Source organism: Ischnura elegans, chromosome 9 (assembly GCF_921293095.1).
Source record: "Ischnura elegans chromosome 9, ioIscEleg1.1, whole genome shotgun sequence".
NCBI classification, from domain to species: domain Eukaryota; kingdom Metazoa; phylum Arthropoda; class Insecta; order Odonata; family Coenagrionidae; genus Ischnura; species Ischnura elegans.
This window is the reverse complement of record NC_060254.1, coordinates 54,668,664-54,688,467: the sequence shown is the minus strand read 5'-3', so window position 1 is coordinate 54,688,467 and position 19,804 is coordinate 54,668,664. Positions and strand designations below refer to the sequence as shown.

At 38.7% G+C, this 19,804-nt stretch overlaps 1 protein-coding gene across 1 annotated transcript in view; it reads right to left on the bottom strand.

Moving 5' to 3' along the window:
- LOC124165349 (putative sodium-coupled neutral amino acid transporter 10) overlaps nucleotides 1–19,491 on the bottom strand; it is a 39,541-nt gene extending 20,050 nt beyond the window's left edge. Inside the window, exons 1-7 of the mRNA XM_046542706.1 lie at nucleotides 19,183–19,491; nucleotides 18,973–19,090; nucleotides 18,716–18,889; nucleotides 14,213–14,319; nucleotides 12,065–12,186; nucleotides 9,382–9,706; nucleotides 2,459–2,809 (exon numbers count right to left, since the gene is read on the bottom strand). Of these exons, the coding sequence (XP_046398662.1) occupies nucleotides 2,459–2,809; nucleotides 9,382–9,706; nucleotides 12,065–12,186; nucleotides 14,213–14,319; nucleotides 18,716–18,889; nucleotides 18,973–19,090; nucleotides 19,183–19,263 (1,278 nt within the window). The 5' untranslated portion in view covers nucleotides 19,264–19,491. The remainder of the gene's footprint in view (nucleotides 1–2,458; nucleotides 2,810–9,381; nucleotides 9,707–12,064; nucleotides 12,187–14,212; nucleotides 14,320–18,715; nucleotides 18,890–18,972; nucleotides 19,091–19,182) is intronic.
- Between the last annotated feature and the right edge of the window lie 313 nt (nucleotides 19,492–19,804).

The following is a 19,804-nucleotide window of genomic DNA, read 5'->3' as shown; positions in this document are numbered from 1 at the left end:
AAGAAAATAATTTCAATTGAAACGTCAGCAGAGAAGAAGAGAGACAATTATAAGCGTGGCACCATTTCCCAGACAGTGGAAGATACTTCTTCAGCCTCTCTCCGGTTAATAACTTGCCCCCGTTGCAGGTAAAGATGAACCATGCCATTCTCCACAATCGGGGAACGTTCCCAGTGGGTGGGGTGAATAAGAGTGGGATGGGGATTGCCTGAGGAAAGAAGCAGTCAGCATATGGTGGGGTGAAGGGGGCAGGAGAAAGAAGGGTGGGGAAAGGGCCTTCAGCTCTGCCTCAGTTTACGTTTGGGGGGCATATTTTTCTACGACGCACTCAAACTCTGTAACCTTAGGGGGAGAGTGAATGGGAAATGCTGAGGAAGGAGGGGTTTGGGATGCGTAAGGTGGGTGTCAGCAAGATCAGCAGAAGGCCGCGGGAGGAAGTAAACAAAGACTTTGGAAAGAAAGATCTCTCGGCATGGGAAAACGGGGAGACGTGCGAGAAGAAAGTTCATGGTTAGAGTTAGAAGTGCGTCTTCATTACGAGTAGCCTGAAAATTAAGTTTGTTGGTAATAGAGCCCAATACTTAAGATATTTAAGTTGTTTACTCAGGAACGCTATTGTATAATACACGAAAAGATACTACTAAAAAAATCTGTTATTTTTTTCTTTTTGCCCATCTCCATCGCCGCTTCCACCATGGTTTCTCACTTGCATAAATGGGAATGAAATTGGGGACCTAACTCCTTAGCCAGATCAAAATATCTTGATGTTTGGAGGGCAGCGTGTACTTCTTTTTTATTTGGTGAAATTACTTCCTCACTTTCATCATCGTCGTCACTGCTATTCTGACTAGTCCCGGCTGCTGCTTCTTACGACGTATGTACGCCGCGGCGTCCCATTGTCGCAAGCACGGAGATCATCGTCAAGGGCAATATAATCGTTTGATGTTGCCCGCTGTGCTCTTCCTGCTTTTTCCAAGAATTTTTCAAAATCATCTTTTAAGCCTCTAATCTCCTCCGCGATTTTATCCGCTGCAGCTTCCTGAAGGTATAACGTAAAGAATCAACTACAGCCGTGATATTATAGCAGTAGAATTACTAGTAGCCTAGTTGTATCAATTACCAACCTCGAGAACATCCTCATGATGTGCTATCAAAGGGTATCCGGCCGATTTCCAGCAATTTGCGATTGTAGTGGAGGAAATAAAGTACGTCTTTGAACCGTGTTCCTGCAATGAAAAATGACAATTTTATTAACTTGGCCATTTTAGCAAAGTTAACAAAATCGTTATTTCTCATCGCAGAAACACGGTTTGGAGACGTACTTGAATGCCTGATTGGCAGGAGTGCGATGCAAACAATTATTTTTGATGATGGAATTGATTGATAGATTTTCAAAATGCAGTCAGAGCGGTCACTTTTGGGGAGGGAGGCCCTCGCCCTGAGAGTCGAGGAGAGGGGCCAGCGAAGGTGAGCTCGTCGAGGAAAGGGTCCCGGATTAGGGACCCTTCGAAGTGCTTCGGCAAAAAGTAGTAAAGTAGTCTTCGAAGTACGTTCATAGCAGCCTGCCTTGCGAACGAAACAGGTACGTTCACAGCAGTGCAAAGGGTTAATTAAGAGTGTACGAAATACCCCGCGCGACCTTCCTGACATGTTAAACTACGAAGTATTGTCGATGTTATGTTTACGAATAGGCACGTAAATAGGGGCATTATGTCGGTCGCGATATTTTTACTGAACTCATACTTCCCTTAAATTCCCACCGTGAGGTTTTAGGCGAACCCTTTCTCTCCAAAGTTGCACTGTCATTTACGATTTCACACTTTTGATGAACCACAGTTGGAAGCGCTGATTTTTTTAGCTACATACGCCGGCGTAACTAGTTTTGTTGACAAATATTTCGCCATAGTTCGTATAAACGAATGCTTTTCGCTCCTGGGGACCTATCCGGGGTTCGTAAATTCAAAACATTTCGTAAAATCGAAACTTCGTATAATCGAATAGCACCATGTATTTACCATAGGCTTTCCGCCGGGACCGCACTATCACTTCGTATAATCGAAAACTTCGTAAAATCCAGCTTCATATAATCGAGAGTTTACTGTACTGTATTTCTCCGAATATAGTCTCCCTCTGAATATAGTCCCCCCCCTAATTTTGAGGCTTCAGTTTTGGGAAAAGTTAAAAAAATGCATTCGAATATAGTCCCCCCCTTTACTTTTACCATGGGCATTTATGGAAAAAAAGGGGGGATTATATTCAGACATATACGGTAGTTCAAAATGGAGAGTTTTACGGCTTTCTGAAGGATACTTTATTAATCCTCACACCATTCTATATGTAATATTAATCCAATTATGCAAAATGGATTACACTTAAAATTTTGCTGAGCTATTGGGGGTGGGTTTTATCCCCCAAAACCACCCCTTCGCTGCATCACTGCTCGTGCATGTTCACGTACCTGTGCCAGGAGCCTCTCAGCGGTGACTCCCTTCCCACCGCCCCAGTGCGAGTGGCGATACGGTTGCGAAGGTGCCACTTTAAGGAAGCACAGTGCCGGCATGAGAAGGCAGGTGATGGTGCCAATGGACGACCCCACCAGGCCAAGTACCAGCTCAATGTCTGGAAGAGCAAAGGCGACTGCCAGCGAGCCGGCCACGAGGGAAACAGTGAGCAGGCGGAACCTGCGCTCGGGAATGCGCTCAATGGCCTGTCCCGAGCTGCTCCCTGGCGGCAGGAGACTGGCCGTTGATGCGGAGTTGACACCACTTCCACCCACATTAACACCCATCCCTGTTTCGTGATGAGGAGCCTGCCGAGAAGGAGAAGAATCACATTTCAAACAAGCTAGATCACATTATTACGGAGGCTTCCGCGGTGAGTTGATTGGTGATGGTTTTCCGGGTTTACAACGCGTTGATTCATGTTTTTGCGGACGAAAGTTTCGGGCACGTTCCAGCTCCCGTCCTCGGGTTTTTGGACCCAAAGACGGGAGCTGGAACGCGCCCGAAACTGTTGTCCACAAAAACATGAATCAACGCGGTGTAAACCCGGAAAACCATCACCAAGCTAGATCACAGTATGAAGTAGGGGGGCATCATTAATTAAATGAGGTGCTTTTGGCGATTTATGTACCCTCCCCTCCCTCTTAGTGATACAGCAGACTCCCGATTATCCGGCTGCAGTTTATCCAGCCTGCGGATTATCCACGCATGATTTTCACTCTCGCTCAATTTTTTCAGGGATCTTTATTTAAAAAATCAGACGCAAAATCATTGTAATTACGACATTAATGCTAGGATACACCGGGCTTATTATTTCTGTTAAAATCCCCTTCATAAAACGGAAGCAGTCACGTGCTAGCTGCATTCACGGGAGCTCCGTGTTCCTGTTTTCCAAGCCTCACAGTGCGAGACCACGCTCCTTGATCACCGATACACGTCGCTCAGCAGTTGCAACCCAGATAACTCATGCCAGACACGACTACATGGCGTGGTGCCTGACAGCGTAGTTTCCGACATCGAGCAGTGGTTTTAAAGCATTTGTGCAACCCCACTTTTCTGTATCCGTGATCACACAGCCACAGAGGTGTGGTTTTTGAAACCAGGCCTTACATGGAGCATTAATAATATGAGTAAAACCATGTTATTGCTGTTAAAAAGATCACAAACTGGCAAAGAAAGCTCTCAATAACTCCAGGAAGCACTCTTAAATAACAGAATAACTGCAGAAATAATATATGTATTGCTTGTTTTATGTAAATTATGAACATTACAAGACATTTAAGTGAAAGCTTGGATTATCCGTGTTTTTAGATTATTCGTGTTGTCTCTCCCCATCATCAGCCCTGATAATCGGGAGTGTGACGTATATCGTTAGATTTGGCTCCACTCCCTCCCCCCTCCATCTAATCTCACGTGAGATTTCAAAATGCATATTTTCAGTGTAAATATGTTAACCCATGCTTCATTGCATCATACTTATTTAAAAAAACTATTTCATTATTTTTATTGAAGATTACATAGTTAAGACTAGTATGATAGATGAAGACGAGGATGGTATGGTTCTTGAATAAAGAGCTGCCAGGGGTACGAAGAGGGAGGCGAAACATTGCCTTAATGGCCTGCTTTTGAAGGGAAAAAATCTTTAGGGAAAGGTTGTCATTTCCCCAGAATAAAATGTCGTATGGGATCTGAGATTGTGCACCCTTACCACAAACAAAATAGTACTGACATCCACCTACCCCAAGCCTCTACTTCCCTTTCTCTACATAAGTCCTCATCATTCAGCCTCAATAATCTATAACAAACTACCATTTGATATGAAATTATTTATCTGTCTGCCACTGTTCAAAAATGGTGTAAAGAATTTACTCCATGAAAAAGCATATTATTGTGTGTATCTAAGTGTGACTGTTGTCATACTTGAATTTATTGTACATATTTGTTTTTTACTGAGTCATGTTGTGTTTTTTTTTTAATTTTCTGCTATTTAACCAATGCTGTTTGCTATAATGCATCACTTTTTTTTCTCCTTTTGACGATTTCTATGTTACTTGCTAACCAACAGAAATAAAATCATTATTATTATTATTATAGTAGTTAAGATTACTGAGATTGTAGTCTAGAATCACATTTCACACTGTTTCTTGCAAAAAATAAATTACATGGTACTTGCAGGACTCCCCTTCTCCTCCACGTTAGATTAGGTAAGAATCAGCTGGACCCCCACTCCCCTCATAATGCCTCACGTAATTAATAGATGTCCCCTAAGATTCTATATGATGTGAAGAATGATTCTAAATGATTAACTAAATTTCACACATATCTCTACATAAACTATAAATATTTTTATCCATAAAAGGTAATAACGGTAGAGTCAAAAGAAAATATCTTCGTTAGCTTTCAAAAGTTGACTTTCACACGACCAAGTTTACAAATTGGATCGCTGGCGCTCCCAGTGCTAAATTTCTAACATTTTAGGTACCTGAAAGCAACCCCACATATTTAATCAACACATGATTTTCAAATACATACATATAAGCTGATGCCCCCCTAAAACTTAAGATTTTTTAAACTTGTAATAAAATTTATATAAAATTTTGCAAAACATAGAAAAAAACAATGATTCTTTTGAATAAATCGAATTTTCCCTAAGACACTGCAATTGCATTCCTGTCGAAATCAAGCAATGGGTTTTCCCAGTAAACCAGGAATTCATCTTAGGCTTTCCATGGCCCAATGGAGAACTCAAGAAGAATTCTTGAGACGTTAACTGTTTGATGAAAACATGGTGGTGTAACAAAAATCATTCTGCGTAAATTCACAAAGAATTTTTTCTCATTGATTTGGCATGAATTAAAGATTTTACAAAGTTACCAACCAAGACCTTGAATATAATAAACACTGAATATGTAAGAAAGGATGTGAAAGAGAAGAAATATATAGGTGTGAAAAGATTATCTGATAGAAGAACTGAGTGGAGAGCTGCTTCAAAGCTTGACTATATAAGAGAGGACTAAAAGCTTCACTTCATCCTTCACCTGAGGACGCTGGCAGGAGAGCTGGCGAAACTGTTGTGGTTCTTCGACAACGGACGCGGATGCAGCCCGAAAGAATGCTGAACTCAAGTAATCACCGCGGAAACCTGCGTACGAACAATCTTAGGGTTGTTGATCAATGATGATGATGATGACAGATGGAACCTTATCGGCCATATCTTGAGTCATGATGGGCTGATGAAGATAATTGTCGAGGGAGAAGTTTATGGCAAGAATGGAAAAGGAAGACCTTGTATGAAATATATGGAACAGGCAAAGAAGGCTGAGAAAGAAATACATAGGTTTGAAAAGGTTTGCTTATATTAGAATTGAGTGGAAAGCTGCATCAAACCAATCTTAGGATTGTTGACAAGTGATGATGATGATGACAAAGTTACACCAGATACCATCTTTTGCATAAGTTCCGTCTTCATGAAAGCCTAAGTTCTCCACAAGCGCATACAAAGGGGAGGCGAAATGTGAGGGAGGGGTAATGGAAAGGAATGGAGGGGAAAATAAACACATGGCAGGGAGAATGGCCAACATAGACTCTACGTCTAAAAATGGAATCTCAAGTCATTTTGGACAGTTGACTTATTGTGCAACACAAATCATGAAGCCAATACTACCCCTAAGTCCTTAACCCAGCTCTGCCAATGAAGAAATCCCCTCTAAAATGAATAAAAAAATGCAGAGAAGAAACAGAATAAATGGAGGGATTCAAATTCTTTTGAATATATTTCTAGTCACATAAATAATACAACGTGAACTATGCCTAACTAAGAATATGCTATCAACTACTTATGTATCTCTTTTTAGAACTTGCCATTTTGGCCCTGTCTAGACATAACATTTTCATATGTATTTCTTTGCTAAGTAAAGGACAATCTTTGTTGTTTGGAGACTAGAGTGAATAAACATATGCATTTCACAAGGAATAGGGATTCTTTTGATGCCCCTTACTGTCAACTGACCAAAAATAGCAAGCTCTAATAACATAAGTATCAGTACATCATTTTGAAAAATAGCCTTCAAAAACTAGCCTTTAAAAGCTAGATAAGAGACTACGTCAAAATTCAAAACTTTTATCCATGCCCGGCTCCTGCAAAAAAGTCATCAAATCTTAAAAAAAAACTTTGACGTGCACAAAATTGTGTAGTCATTCTGAACCACATTTTAGAATTCTCGCAAAAGAACCTAGCATAGTACTACGTGAGGGGGAGGATGGGCGGTGATGGAAGGGGTGCATGGAAAGGACAGAGGGGAAAAGAGGGCTTGAGAAAAAGTTGTAACTCCATAGTGGCTATCGTGAGCAAAACACAAATGCACCTAAAGACATGGACACACCAGATCGCACAAGATAGAGGTTTGAAGCTTACACACACAAGACTAGCAGACAAGAGAGGAAATCATCCATTGACAAGACCTATCCTCAAAACTAGGGAAGACTTTCAGGCCGTGTGCTGTGACCATGCACTAAGATGGAGCCAGAAGGTAGGTACTGGTTAGTCACCCCTTAGGCCCCTATTAGCCGAGGCAACCAGATGCGCCACCGCTGGTGCGTCCGGTGGCGCGTCTGGTTGCTCCGGTTTATTCCGCCCAGGTCACCGGTGGTACCACCAATATCGGTTTTAAATTTTACCCTGCGCACAGCAGTAGTTGCAATAATAATACAACATTTTACATCAATCTTGGCAATTTTTAAAACTTAATTCTACTTTTACAAACAGTCTTCAAATAAACATCAGGAGTATTAATTCAGTAACATTGTTCAATTAAAATAATCTCATTCATTAACAATAAAATATTCTAGTAATCACTGAAATTTTTAAATCAAATATTTGTTTGATACACGTGAGAATTTCTGATTCTTTCAAACTTAACACTTAACAACGGTTTCGTTAGAATGTCGGCTATTTGATTTTCTAAGAGACAAAACTGTAAATCAAATAATCCTTCCGAATACTCCCAACTTATAAATCTGTACCTCACCTCAATGTGTTTTGTTCTCCTACTCATCGGACCAGATTGTATCATTTTTATTGTACTCTGATTGTCTATATTTAAATTTACAAATACTGGTTTGCCTGTCAACTCCCCAATTGAAGCCTTAGCATTTTTTTTTATTTCTTGACAGCACTCAGATGCTGCAATAAATTCTGCTTCAGTTGAGGATAGTGCCATAACGCTTAGTTTCTGTGAGCACCACAGGATTGGCACACCACCGAACAAAATTACATATCCTGTTGTACTTTTTCTTTCAGACAGATCTCCTGCAAAGTCTGGGTCACTATGCATATGCTTGCAGCTTTATTTGCTCTTCCATTTCTGTTGTGTGGAAATGTATTCCCAACCCTTGTGTTCCTTGTAGATATCTCATTGTCCTCTTCAAATTCTCTATAACTTCTTTGACAGGTTTTTCTATGAATCTACTCTCAAAATGAACCGAAAATGCATGGTCTGATCTAGTTTTACATAATGTATCATATCATCTATAAATGATACGAAGTGCCTTTTACTATCGCGAGTCTCTGTCTCAAATGGATCGCAAACATCAGTGTGAATTATTTGCATAATTCTATTTGCTCTCATTCTTTTAGTTTTAAATGGGAATCTGGTTCGTTTAGCATTCACGCAAACAGAACAAAACTTATTGCCATTTGTCCTAGCAATTTCTTAAGGTACACCATGACATAGTGAATCACTATTAGTGATGACAATTTTTTAAGGCTTTTAAAATTTGAATGACCCATTTTCCTGAGCCATTCCATATCTAAATTAACTGCCTGAGTTAACATGGCTTCGGTTTCGTTTACATAAACTACAAACTATCCATTTGAACCTTTCTTCCCTTCTATAACAATATTTTGTTTTGGCATTTGTACTTCACCTACTAATATTTGAACGCTATCTTTTGTAACTAATACATTTCCATTATTTTTTGTGATTTCAGAAACTGACAATAAATTTTTAGATAATTCAGGTACACATAACACCTCTTTTAGATTACAATGATTCATTTCTAGACTTCCTACTCCTTTCACTAACACACTCGCATCTTTCTTGGTAACGTTGACCTTATCATTACTTGCAGATTTTCTGCTATTTCGGTGAAATTAACCATATGTTTACGACCATACCTGCGGCATTGGTTTGCGGTCAACTTATGTATTGCTTATATGTATTTAGCAAATGGATAATTGTTGCTTGCACGTAAATTGCAGACTTTGAATTGAATTCCTCATTTTTATCTGAGCATTGTCAAATTTTAAAGGAAGTTCTAAGGCCATTATTAACGCATTTAACGCAGCAACAATTTCCATGTTGATGTTTATACGTAACTCAAGATATAAGTTAATATTTGTCGTAGAATTTCGTTTAAAAATTGTAAACGTTGCTCAAAAGACAAATAATTCAATTCTAAGTGTATATTTCTTGAGAAATGAACAAATATTTATTTTGAAAATTGACTGTATAAACAATTGAATGACCGCTGTCCCGAACCGCTGAGAGGGGTTCTAAAAGACGAAGGGTCCGGGTACCTGCTCCCGGATTCCGAGGGTTAATCCTAAACCCCGAAGCATAGGGTCCCGAGACAAAGACGTCGTAAACCCACGACTGCCCTAAAAGGGGGGAGCTAGAAAACGTATATATACGGCTTTCCATCTCCTGGCCGGGAAAATCTCACACGTATATATACGCCCGTCGTCTCCCGGGTCAGGAAACGTCCACACGTATATATACGTGTACAGTAGGGAAAAGGTTAAGGAAGGCAATTACAAATGGCGATTGTTAAACGTCCCATAAAAATCACTACTATGCAACAAATTCCATCCATTACTCACCCTTCGAAACAGAAGCGAGTGCAGGCTTGCCCTGCATGGAAAGATGACGAGGGGGAAACTGCATGCAACGGAGGCCACAAAGAACAGCTTGATGGCTTGCATGGAGAATGAGGATGGAAAGGACATGAGAATGTTGCCCGTGAGGGGGGGTGGAGGGCCCTTATCCCCCAATACAGATGATGGGAGAGGTCTGCAAACGGCAACATAGCCAAAGAAGCCCATGCACACATACACCCCAGTGCAAATGTTGACGGCTGCCCGGACCACTTCATTCATCTTGGGCAGAGAAGAATCAGGTAAGGTCTCATAAATCTCAAACACTTGCCTGCAAGAAATAAGAATGAATAAAATATTTGATGCATCATGATATTTGCAAAAGTCGAAATATAAAATCCAAGTAAATAAAGATGAATAAAATCTAAGCACAAGGCTGTCCACAAACAGAAGTATTTTCCAACTAGAGTTACAAATCAGTTCAACTTGAAGCCATTTCTCAACTCATTACAAGTACATAAATTCGCAGCCTCATAAGGATCTACTGGAACACATGTGCTGTGAAATCGGTTATCAAATGGTTGCCTGCAATTATGCTTGCAGGTTCAAAAGGGTTTCAGAATCATAGTACACAGCAGAGAGCTAAATAGATTTAAAAGGTCCACTGGATTTCAAATTCAGAGTTGCAAAATGTTAAATGGCGCCACTATATTTCTGATTCAGATAATAGATCAGAAATTAAGCAATTAGACTTTGGTTTCAGGGTCTGATGAACAAAGTGTAACACCATTCCCACTATCTTTAAGTAGAGTGACAGTTTTTATCATTTTTTCAAAAGGCAGGTTTCAAATAACAACCATATCTATTTTTCTTTATCCAACCAAAAAATTGTCAGCCTTCATACTTTTACATTTAAGTCAATGGTGTCATTCACACATGCCTAGCACATAACCACTTCTCTGATAATTCTCAGCCTCGCACATTGGCCTGGCGTGGCTCATGATAGTCCTCACTTTAGTGAGCAATTCTTTCCCTTAATGAAAGGTTCACTTTTAATGATTAAATTAACAGGAACTCACGTGGCATCACTAACTCATGAAAAGTGAGCGGCAGCTTGTGTAATACCTTACTTTAAACTTACAAGAAAATGGTTTAATGGGGTAGATTATGTTTTCTTCATAATCCATCTTTCCCTTCCATCTACTCAATTATTTTAACGTTTAAGTGCCAAGCATGACCATACAGGGAAAAGAAAAAATGTCCACTAACTGTCTGGCATGCCTGTATGGGCACACAAATAGGGTAGTTTCCTTCATCAAAGAAAACGAAAGGCATTGATTGCGATTCGATACCCACCATTAGTGTATTCATAATATACAAATTATTTGGTATTAGAAATCCCAGTTTAGACGAATGGCAATGGTCAATTTTAACTGCATTTGAAAAAGGTCAGATTGGCACCCATGCGATGCCATTCCACGTGATGTCACAGGGACCTACCTTCTAACTGAGTAGATAGGAGTTTTACATCGTGTGAGATCACCAATGCATGCATTAGGCACAGGGCTCAGGGAAACATGTCTTAGGAATCACCTATTAAAACTGCCTATGGTTGGAAAGTTTCCTTCGTTTGATAAGGTATTAATAATCCTTATTTAAGCCAAGCGCTACCTGCTAGCAGGGTACTCTGCTACCTGCTAGCAGCCTGCATCTCAGCGGCACACATATTCTCACCCCAAGGTCACCGCACACGGCGGCAGCTGGAACCAGAATGATTTCACAAGGGCTTTTTCCAGCATTCATACTTATTGTTAGCCGTCGCGTCTTCGTGCGCTTGAAAATTTTCATTTAATCGCAAATAATAAATATCGTCATCTAAAAATCTAAAGCATGAGACATGTACTCCAGGAGTAGTAATCTTTCTATTTAGGCAATAAAAAAATAATAGGAAATCACCCTATTGCATAGGGTAGGAATTAAATCTGGTAATGAAGTGCAAGCACTGGGAATTCAGCCTAGGCAATCCAGTGGCTAAATATTGATGAATTGCGATTTGGTGTCTGAGCGAGCAACTTCATTACGTAAAAAGGGAATTTTAATACACAAATGACTGACTAAACAATGGGACAGTACCTTTGGAATGCAGACTTGAACATTGCCTACCCTAGGGATGAATAACAAAAAGAAAACTTGCATTGAGACATATACATTTTTCTACGGAGATAACATCCATACGCAGCTTATTATAATTAATTTTAAATAATATTCAAAAGGGTGATATCAAGAGCAAGCATGAAAAATGATTGACACATGCCATTTATCATGTAATGAAAGGTTTATCTTTTTTTCCCACAGTTAAATCTTCAAAAGTCAATTTCTTCATCATTCATTGTCTGTCATTGATGCAGGACACTGCATCATGGCATGAGAGACTGAAATATGTATTTAGATTCATGAGTGATTATTAGTGGTCATAGGAGAAAAAGCACATTGGAAGCAGAGAATGTTGAATACATACATGCAATGATCAAATTTTTGCAAAACTGATATGTTTCAGCGAATGAACCTGATCACAAGACAAGAAATATAAGTACTTTAGGTAGCAACCGAGAACCTACTAAACGTGCGTGTGGCAAAACCTCATCTCTAATAAGGCAGATTTAAAACTCAAGGATATAAAATTGCTTACGTTTGACAAGAAAGGGCCATGGCAAAAATAGGAATGCATTGCAAAATACCAGCTGGCCTCCACAGATGAACATATTGCAGCCAATCACCAGCCAAAAGATGGGTGGTTGCTTCACTCATTATCTGAAAAGGAAATGTTCAAATTATGCCATAGTAGAACATGTTATTCTGTAGTTTTGGGGAAATCCAGTTCAAATTCTTCACAACTACAATTTTATAAACTATAAAATTAAACTTATAATTTTTTGGTTTTGCTTAAAATTACATTTGAACCCCTTGTCATTGATTCATTTTGATCATCCACGCTAAGTAAAAAAAATATCACTAATAAACGGGTGGTTGGGCCAGGAAGCATCAAAGATGCATAAAAAAAATTATGACTCCACGCACAGGTGGGGAGAGATTAAAAATATGAGCAAATCTTAACTACATAAAAGTAAAGTCATTACATTCTCTTGGTAATGACCATAAGACATTAAGTCAAGTTATCCTGAAAATAAATTTGTGGAATATAACAATGTACTCTGTGTCAACCTTGAGTTAAGTCCATTGAGTAAACTTCTGAGGACCGATTTTATTAAAATCTCAACACATTTATTGATTTGAGATTTCATCAAATCCATAGATCAAATACTTGATCCAATAGAGAATTTCATATTTTAAACAAACTACTCTCAAGGCCTGGTTGCATGATACATTGGCCTATTTGAGATAAAGTGTGAATGTATATATGATTTTGGTGGACCAGTTCAACATGATCGAACACATGAACCAAATTAGAGTAGGTTCTATTTTATGCTCATGCACTTGTGCAAGTTGAGAGGCAACATAGAGTATTTTCACATTTATTCTTGTATTCACAAATATGTGTTAACTCGTATGTGTTAATGTGGCATGTAACCAGAGCTTTGAGATGGTTTGCCTATCACCTACCCATTACAATACCAATACATTCTCCATCCCACTGATATCCTTAGGAAGACACCCCCCTCATTAGCAAATAAGAAGATTCAATAACAACACTATTTTCCCATTTCTAGTTTCCCTGAGTTCCCACTACACCCTCACCTCGCAAGAATATTGTCAGAGAAATTGCCTCATGAAAATACACCCAATGACCTATGGTTATTGAACTCCAACGCACTAACTTCACCCCTCAAGAAAGCTGCTATTACTTCAAAAGCCACTCCTTCCACAATAGGGTAGTTTCCTTCATCAAAGAAAACAAAAGGCATTGATGGCGATTCGTTACCTGCCATTAGTGTATTCATAATACACAAATAATTTGGTTTTAGAAATTCCAGTTTAGACGTATGTTAATGGTTAATTTTAACCTCATTTGAAAAAGGCCAGATTGGCGGCCATGCGATACAACTCCATGTGACTTCACAGGGGCCTAGATGCTATGCAGTCAGCAGTTTTACATCGTCTGAGATTACCAATGCATAAATGAGGCACAGAGCTCAGGGAAACATCTCTTAATAATCACTTATTAAAATTACCTATGGTCGGAAAGTTTCCTCCCTTTGATAGGGTATTAATAATCCTCATTTAAGACAAGCGCTACCTGCTAGCAGCCTGTATCGTAGCAGTGCTCATAGCCTCACACCAAGGTGGCCTCATATAGCGGCAGCCAGAACCAGAATGACGTCACACGGGCTTTTCCCAGCATTCATACTTAGCCATCGCATTTTCGTGCGCTTGAAAATTTTCACTTTTATTTTAATCACGAAAAATGGATATCATCATTTAAAAATATAAAAGTGTGAAATACGTACTCCAGGAGTAATACTCTTACGATTTAGGCAATAAAAAAATAGGAAACCACCCTATTTACCCAAAACTACTCTCACACTCCATTTGGGGTACAACCATTGTGAGCAAAGGATCACCTGCAATAATTATGTACTTATTCTAACTTTGAGTGGAAGGTTTTTGAAGGGTCGTCTGCTTCCTTCGTGCTTGTCAGCAATTTTCTTCATACATATGAAATACATTGGCTAGTGGCATTTCTACGATAGTCACTTCTTTTACATGAAACTTCCCTCACCAGCTCTATCCAACAAATGGAATGAATCGTCTTTCACAGGGCATAATGGTTACAAACCTATGATCAAACACATTATGCCAAAATATTTCAATTACTCACCTTGAGGACAAGAAAGAAATAAAATAAAATAGTAGCTGTACACAAGCTGCTTAAGCTGTCTACATTCCGAAGAAGTGCCAAGGGTAAAACAACCAGCAGAGCCAAACCTGAAAACAAGGAACAAGCACAGTCCATAAATGAATAAATAAATTATAAAATATTGGTTTGTAGGTCTTATGCCGCATAAAAATGGCAAGCACAAGTTATATTGAAGACTTATCATAGAGACTTCAAAGCCATTTAAATGTTCACCAACTTCTCAGAAGAATATAAATTTATGTGCACACTATTTCGAGAGGTTGTAACATTTTAAGAATATCCACTACTAACCAAACAAATAATTTTAGTACAATTAAAAAACCAGCTCTATATTTTAAAACTTTGGAGCAAAAAAACAACATCAAAAAGCCACCATGTTGTTTGTATGTAATTTCAAACTAACAATGGTAGTGAGGGACGGGGAGATTGTTGTGAAGGGAAAAAGGGAGTCGTGTATGGAGAGAAGGAGGAGGCAGACGTGTTAAAAAGAAAGATCGGGAGAAAGACTAAAGTAGCGGTGTATTGAGAGAGCGGAGGAAGAGATACGGCAGAATTCAAGATCGGCAGAAAGAAGAAGAGAACGCAGAGAAAAGGAGGCGCCTACGAGAGGAGAAGAGAACGGGAGGAAAGGGATACGAAGAACTCAAGATCCACAATGGTGCAGTACATGGCGGTGGTTCAGTGAGTGGTAGTACAAAATATAAATGGGATTGTGATAATCATGGTGGCTTTTTGATGTTGTTTTTTTTTGCTCCAAAGTTTTAAAATATAGAGCTGGTTTTCGAATAGTACTAAAATTATTTGTTTGGTTAGTAGTGGGTATTCTTAAAACGTTACAAGGTGATAGACATTTCAATTCATTTTAAAATGTCCACCCCACTACTTTGGCCCATAGCTTCTCCTGCCTTTAGATTTGTACATTTGATTTAGCTTACATAGCTTCTACTGCCTTCAGATTTGATTTATGACAACTAGTAAACGTAGTCTTTAAACATCTACATGAACAGAACTCATTCTTCATTCAAATATTTTTCTTTCGCTCAAAGAAACATGACTTCATCAAAGCAAGTTTGTAACAAGAATATGCACCAACATCTTGAATTTGAAAAGAATAACTGACAGCATGCATTATCCAATCCCTGGAAAAAAGTTGCTGAACTATTGAAACGCCCATCCATTGCAATTCTAGGGGCTAGATATTTACTAGCTCACTATTTATTACTTTTGTTCGAAATATTGCCGTTTTATTATCTGTAACTATATGCTCTTTGTGAACTTTTTGATAGTCAACTTTTAGAAGTTACAACAGCAAGTGTTTTTCTAATGCATGAAGGGAGAAAGGGAATCAAGGGGATGCAAGCGAGGGAAATACAACACTCCTTTTCCCTAAACCCTTACATAAAAATTAATGACTGGGGTGTCAGAAAGCAAATGCCTCCAAATTTGAAGTTGAAATTTCCTCTTTCTCTTGTCACTGGTATGCAGTGGCGTGACTATGGGGGGGATCATGGGATAGATCCTCCCCCAAAGCCTCAGAGAAATTTAAAAAAAAATATTTTAAACTATTGTATACATTCGGTACATAATACCTGCATCTGCATAAAGTAAAACTTTAAGAGCCAAAATGATGCAAAATGAACTTCCAGCCATGCCATTTTTCAAAATATTTTCCCCGTGTTGCCTGTGGGAGGGGTTGCCCCTCCAGGCCCCCCTAAACCCTCCCAAAGCATATTCCTAGTTTTGCCACAGCTGTTGTGCATGTATTATATTTTATGAACATTTTATGTCACGATATACCACTAATCAAGGAATATTTTGATTAAAGGTATGTTATGTCTTGACATATTTATCTTTGTCAATAGTTTCTTCAATTTCCATTGGTCCATCTAGATAGTTAGCTGTTACTGCTAGCACTAGCAGACAAATGAGGGAATGAAGGGAAGTATGGAAAAAGTACCCACCATGCCAATTGGAGAAGACCATATATTTTAACTATATCAATTGGTAAAGACCATATTATTTAACTATATCAAATGTTATGTAAGTTTTGATAAAGTTTAAACAACAAAGAGATCCATTGATCTAACTATCAAATACAAAACTGAACCAATGAATTACTAAACAAATTAACTGTAAACAGAAAACTATGAAACATCAGTAAACTATTGAACTTTTGAATCACTGGTTATTGTACTACTGAATGTTTGAAGTGCTTTGGAACTTATGAAGTGATTTGAAAATTTGTATGAATGATCACTTTAAATTTAAAGTAAAATCTGCAAACTGGAGGGGATATAAATATAAGATACCCTCCAAAAATATAAATTTTATTGTAATAAATAAACACAGAAGTGATCCCTAGGGGTCACTTTTTTGTCCTCGGTCACTATTGAAAAAAATCTATGCTCATTTTCTTATTCAAGCCAAATACTTTTCATTTCTCTGGAAATATTCAGTTCCAGGTTTCACTGGGGGTAACTTACCTACATCTTGCCAATGAGAACTCAATATTCCCCTTCTTATCTAAATCAGGGATATTCATTACCGTGAGACCTCCAATCCCTATATCTCCCCCCCCCCCCCCCCAAATTCAGCACCTTCAGAGGAGCTACAAGGTTAAAAGTCATTTACTTATAGACCTGGATATTTATTCTAATTCCTTTGCCCCTAAGGGATAGCTTCACCAAATATTAAAAACTCATAAGAAGATAGAATAACAATGGTAGCAAGTTCACCACTTCCTTTGCTCATTACAGCCAGAATAAGCACCAAGCCTCTGAAGCAGCAGTGACTCTAACATGTGCCGCATGGGTGGGCCAGATTATAAAATGGGTGGGCCAGATTATAAAATGGGTGGGCCTAACCTTGAGTTACTGTGGATAAATACATCATAAAAGCCTCTTCGAGTGAATTTATTTTATGCTACGGAGTTAATATGGACAATACGTAAATGTTCAGCAAATGAAAGGAGTTGTTTTCTATATGCCTATAACTGTAAACAATTAACATATTTCAATTTTATAAAATAAAGTTGAACTTTGGACTTAGGTTCGAAATTAGTCTGTTTTATTTGGTGAGCTTGGGCCCACCTTAACACTGCCACTGCTCTGAAGTGTAACCCTGCAAGGTTGGAAGACTTTGTTTCCACTAACCTTAGTCACTATTCACACAATCCCTAATTCTTTCCAATCTGCTACTAATAACACATTAATTTTTCTTCTAATGAATTTTGCAGAATAAAGAACAATAGAATGGCAAAGCAATAACTAGACCCAGGGCAGGCCAGCAGGGTTACACTCCAAGGGCCTGGGAGAGTCAGAGACTTTTTTTCCCTGAGCACCTAGGAGGAAAAAGGAAGGAGTGTTGCTGTGGAGGAGTGGAGGGGAAAGAATGGAGAATCACTACGTTGCCATAAGGGTGATGCACGCTGCCACAAGCCAAGCCAAATTTACTGTTCCTAAGGAAATGGTACACCATCCTATTTTATTTATTCGTGTACCACCAAAAACAGCACCATTGGCCTTTTAAATCGGGGTTCTTAACTGATCAATTAAAAGTTCACCAACATCTATGCCCTGAATAGGGACATCCTACCCTACTCAAACCAGCAACCTCTTATGTGGTAGGCAAGGGCTTATCCCTGCCGCCACTGATGCTATGAGAAGGACGATTGATACTTTGATCAAGTACATGGCAATAGGATTGGTATCTACTCTGAATCTGAGTGGAAAGCAATTATTGGCTAACCTTGATAGTGATTCTGACATTGAAAGGTGCCAGGGATGGAACTTGTGAGTAGACTAAGTCATGAAAACAATTAACATCAATACCTAAGACAGCGTTTCAAAACTCCATAAAAAAGATAAACTCATGAAGAAAACATAAGGACACTAGCCTCGTTTATAATCTCTATACGACACAACTACCTGTTGCTTTTTCATTGAAATATTTTAATGCAAATCACTGTAATTAATGATAACTCTGGCATCCTACGCCATTTCCACAATAATACCAGAATTACCATTAATGAAATTCAGATTTATTCTATTATTGCTGAAGTATAAAATCCTGTAGCGAAATAATTCATCTTGTAAGGATCTTTTGTTGGCAAATAAAGAACGTCCAATACGGTCTAAACAGCAAGTGCATTTGTATAGAATTAATTCCAATTGCATTAAGGTGACATTCAATATTCTACTACCATTACATAGATATAAAACAATGAGGCGTATTACTCAACTCCCCTTCAGATCCATTCTAATTCCAATTAAACTTGGTTATAAGAGAATTTGAAACGCAAAGCATGGATATAAAAGTTTCGAGAAAAATGTATATATTACACCTGTGGTTTATGATCCCGATGGTAGTCGCAAGAATGCACAACCATTCATAACTAAAATCGTTAACCCAAGACAAAAATCTTATAATTTTACAACAAAGAGATCAAAGAAAATCAATTTTTACCTAAAAGTACACTTGAGCGAATGGACGGTGATTTGTTGATGCCAAGAACTTCTGATATAATGGCAGGTCCGAGATCCCCCATGACAACGAAAAATGCGATGCAGGTACCAAACAGGAACCCAATGATACACAGCTCAACCATGAGTTTTCCTTTGGGTCCAAAGGCATGAAATGCTGGAAATAAAACGCTGTTACCCAATGGCTACAGGAAACATCAGCACAGAACCAGATCAAAACCTCCGTGATTCAATGCATACCAAGAAATTCATAATTTCTCCTCCTCGCCAAGACAGCTGCTTTCAACAAGAAATGACAGGCAAGTCGGGTCATAATACTGCTCAGAAATAATACTAATATTGAGAGAATAATGCCACACTGAAAAAAAGAAGTTTATCTCAGGCTACTGAATGATAGCAATTGAGGAATGGCTATCAACGAATGATAGGCAAACAAAACACAAAGATTACCTGTTTAAAACAAAATGGCATTGCTAAAACACTAACTCCAATTATACTGTTGGCTAGAGTCATTATATGACCCAAACCCATTTTTGCAAGTGATGTTTACTGCTGACACTTAACACAAAATGAGTATTGTCGATATCCAACTACATTCCCTATCCTAGGCTTAAGCGATGTTTCACATTAATCTTTTTCGGAGAGCATCACGGGCTAATGGCAACGTAATTGAATTGGTGACTCGATTTTAAACAATGCCACCCGGTTCCGTTTTCGCTTTATGCGTTATTCGCCACCTCATCTGTTTCTCATAGCTGAAAAAAATGAAAACTGAAAAACAGCTGTTCGCATTGCACAAGTTGATTACTACTTTATCCAAGCTGGTTGCTACTTCCATAGGCGCAATCGGCAGAATGCTTTCAGGCAAATAAAATCATTCCATTTGAACAAAAATTATGAAAAGGGACAAAATTTCTTCGTATCATGTTTGAAAATGTTTTTTTTAATCGATCATTAGTGAGTGTACTGCGGTCGTTAAAGCCGTTTTCTAGCGGAACACCGAAAGTTTCTGATGTTTATTTACCATCTGACTAAAGCAGTTAGTCGCCATAATGCACAACAGTGCTTCGTG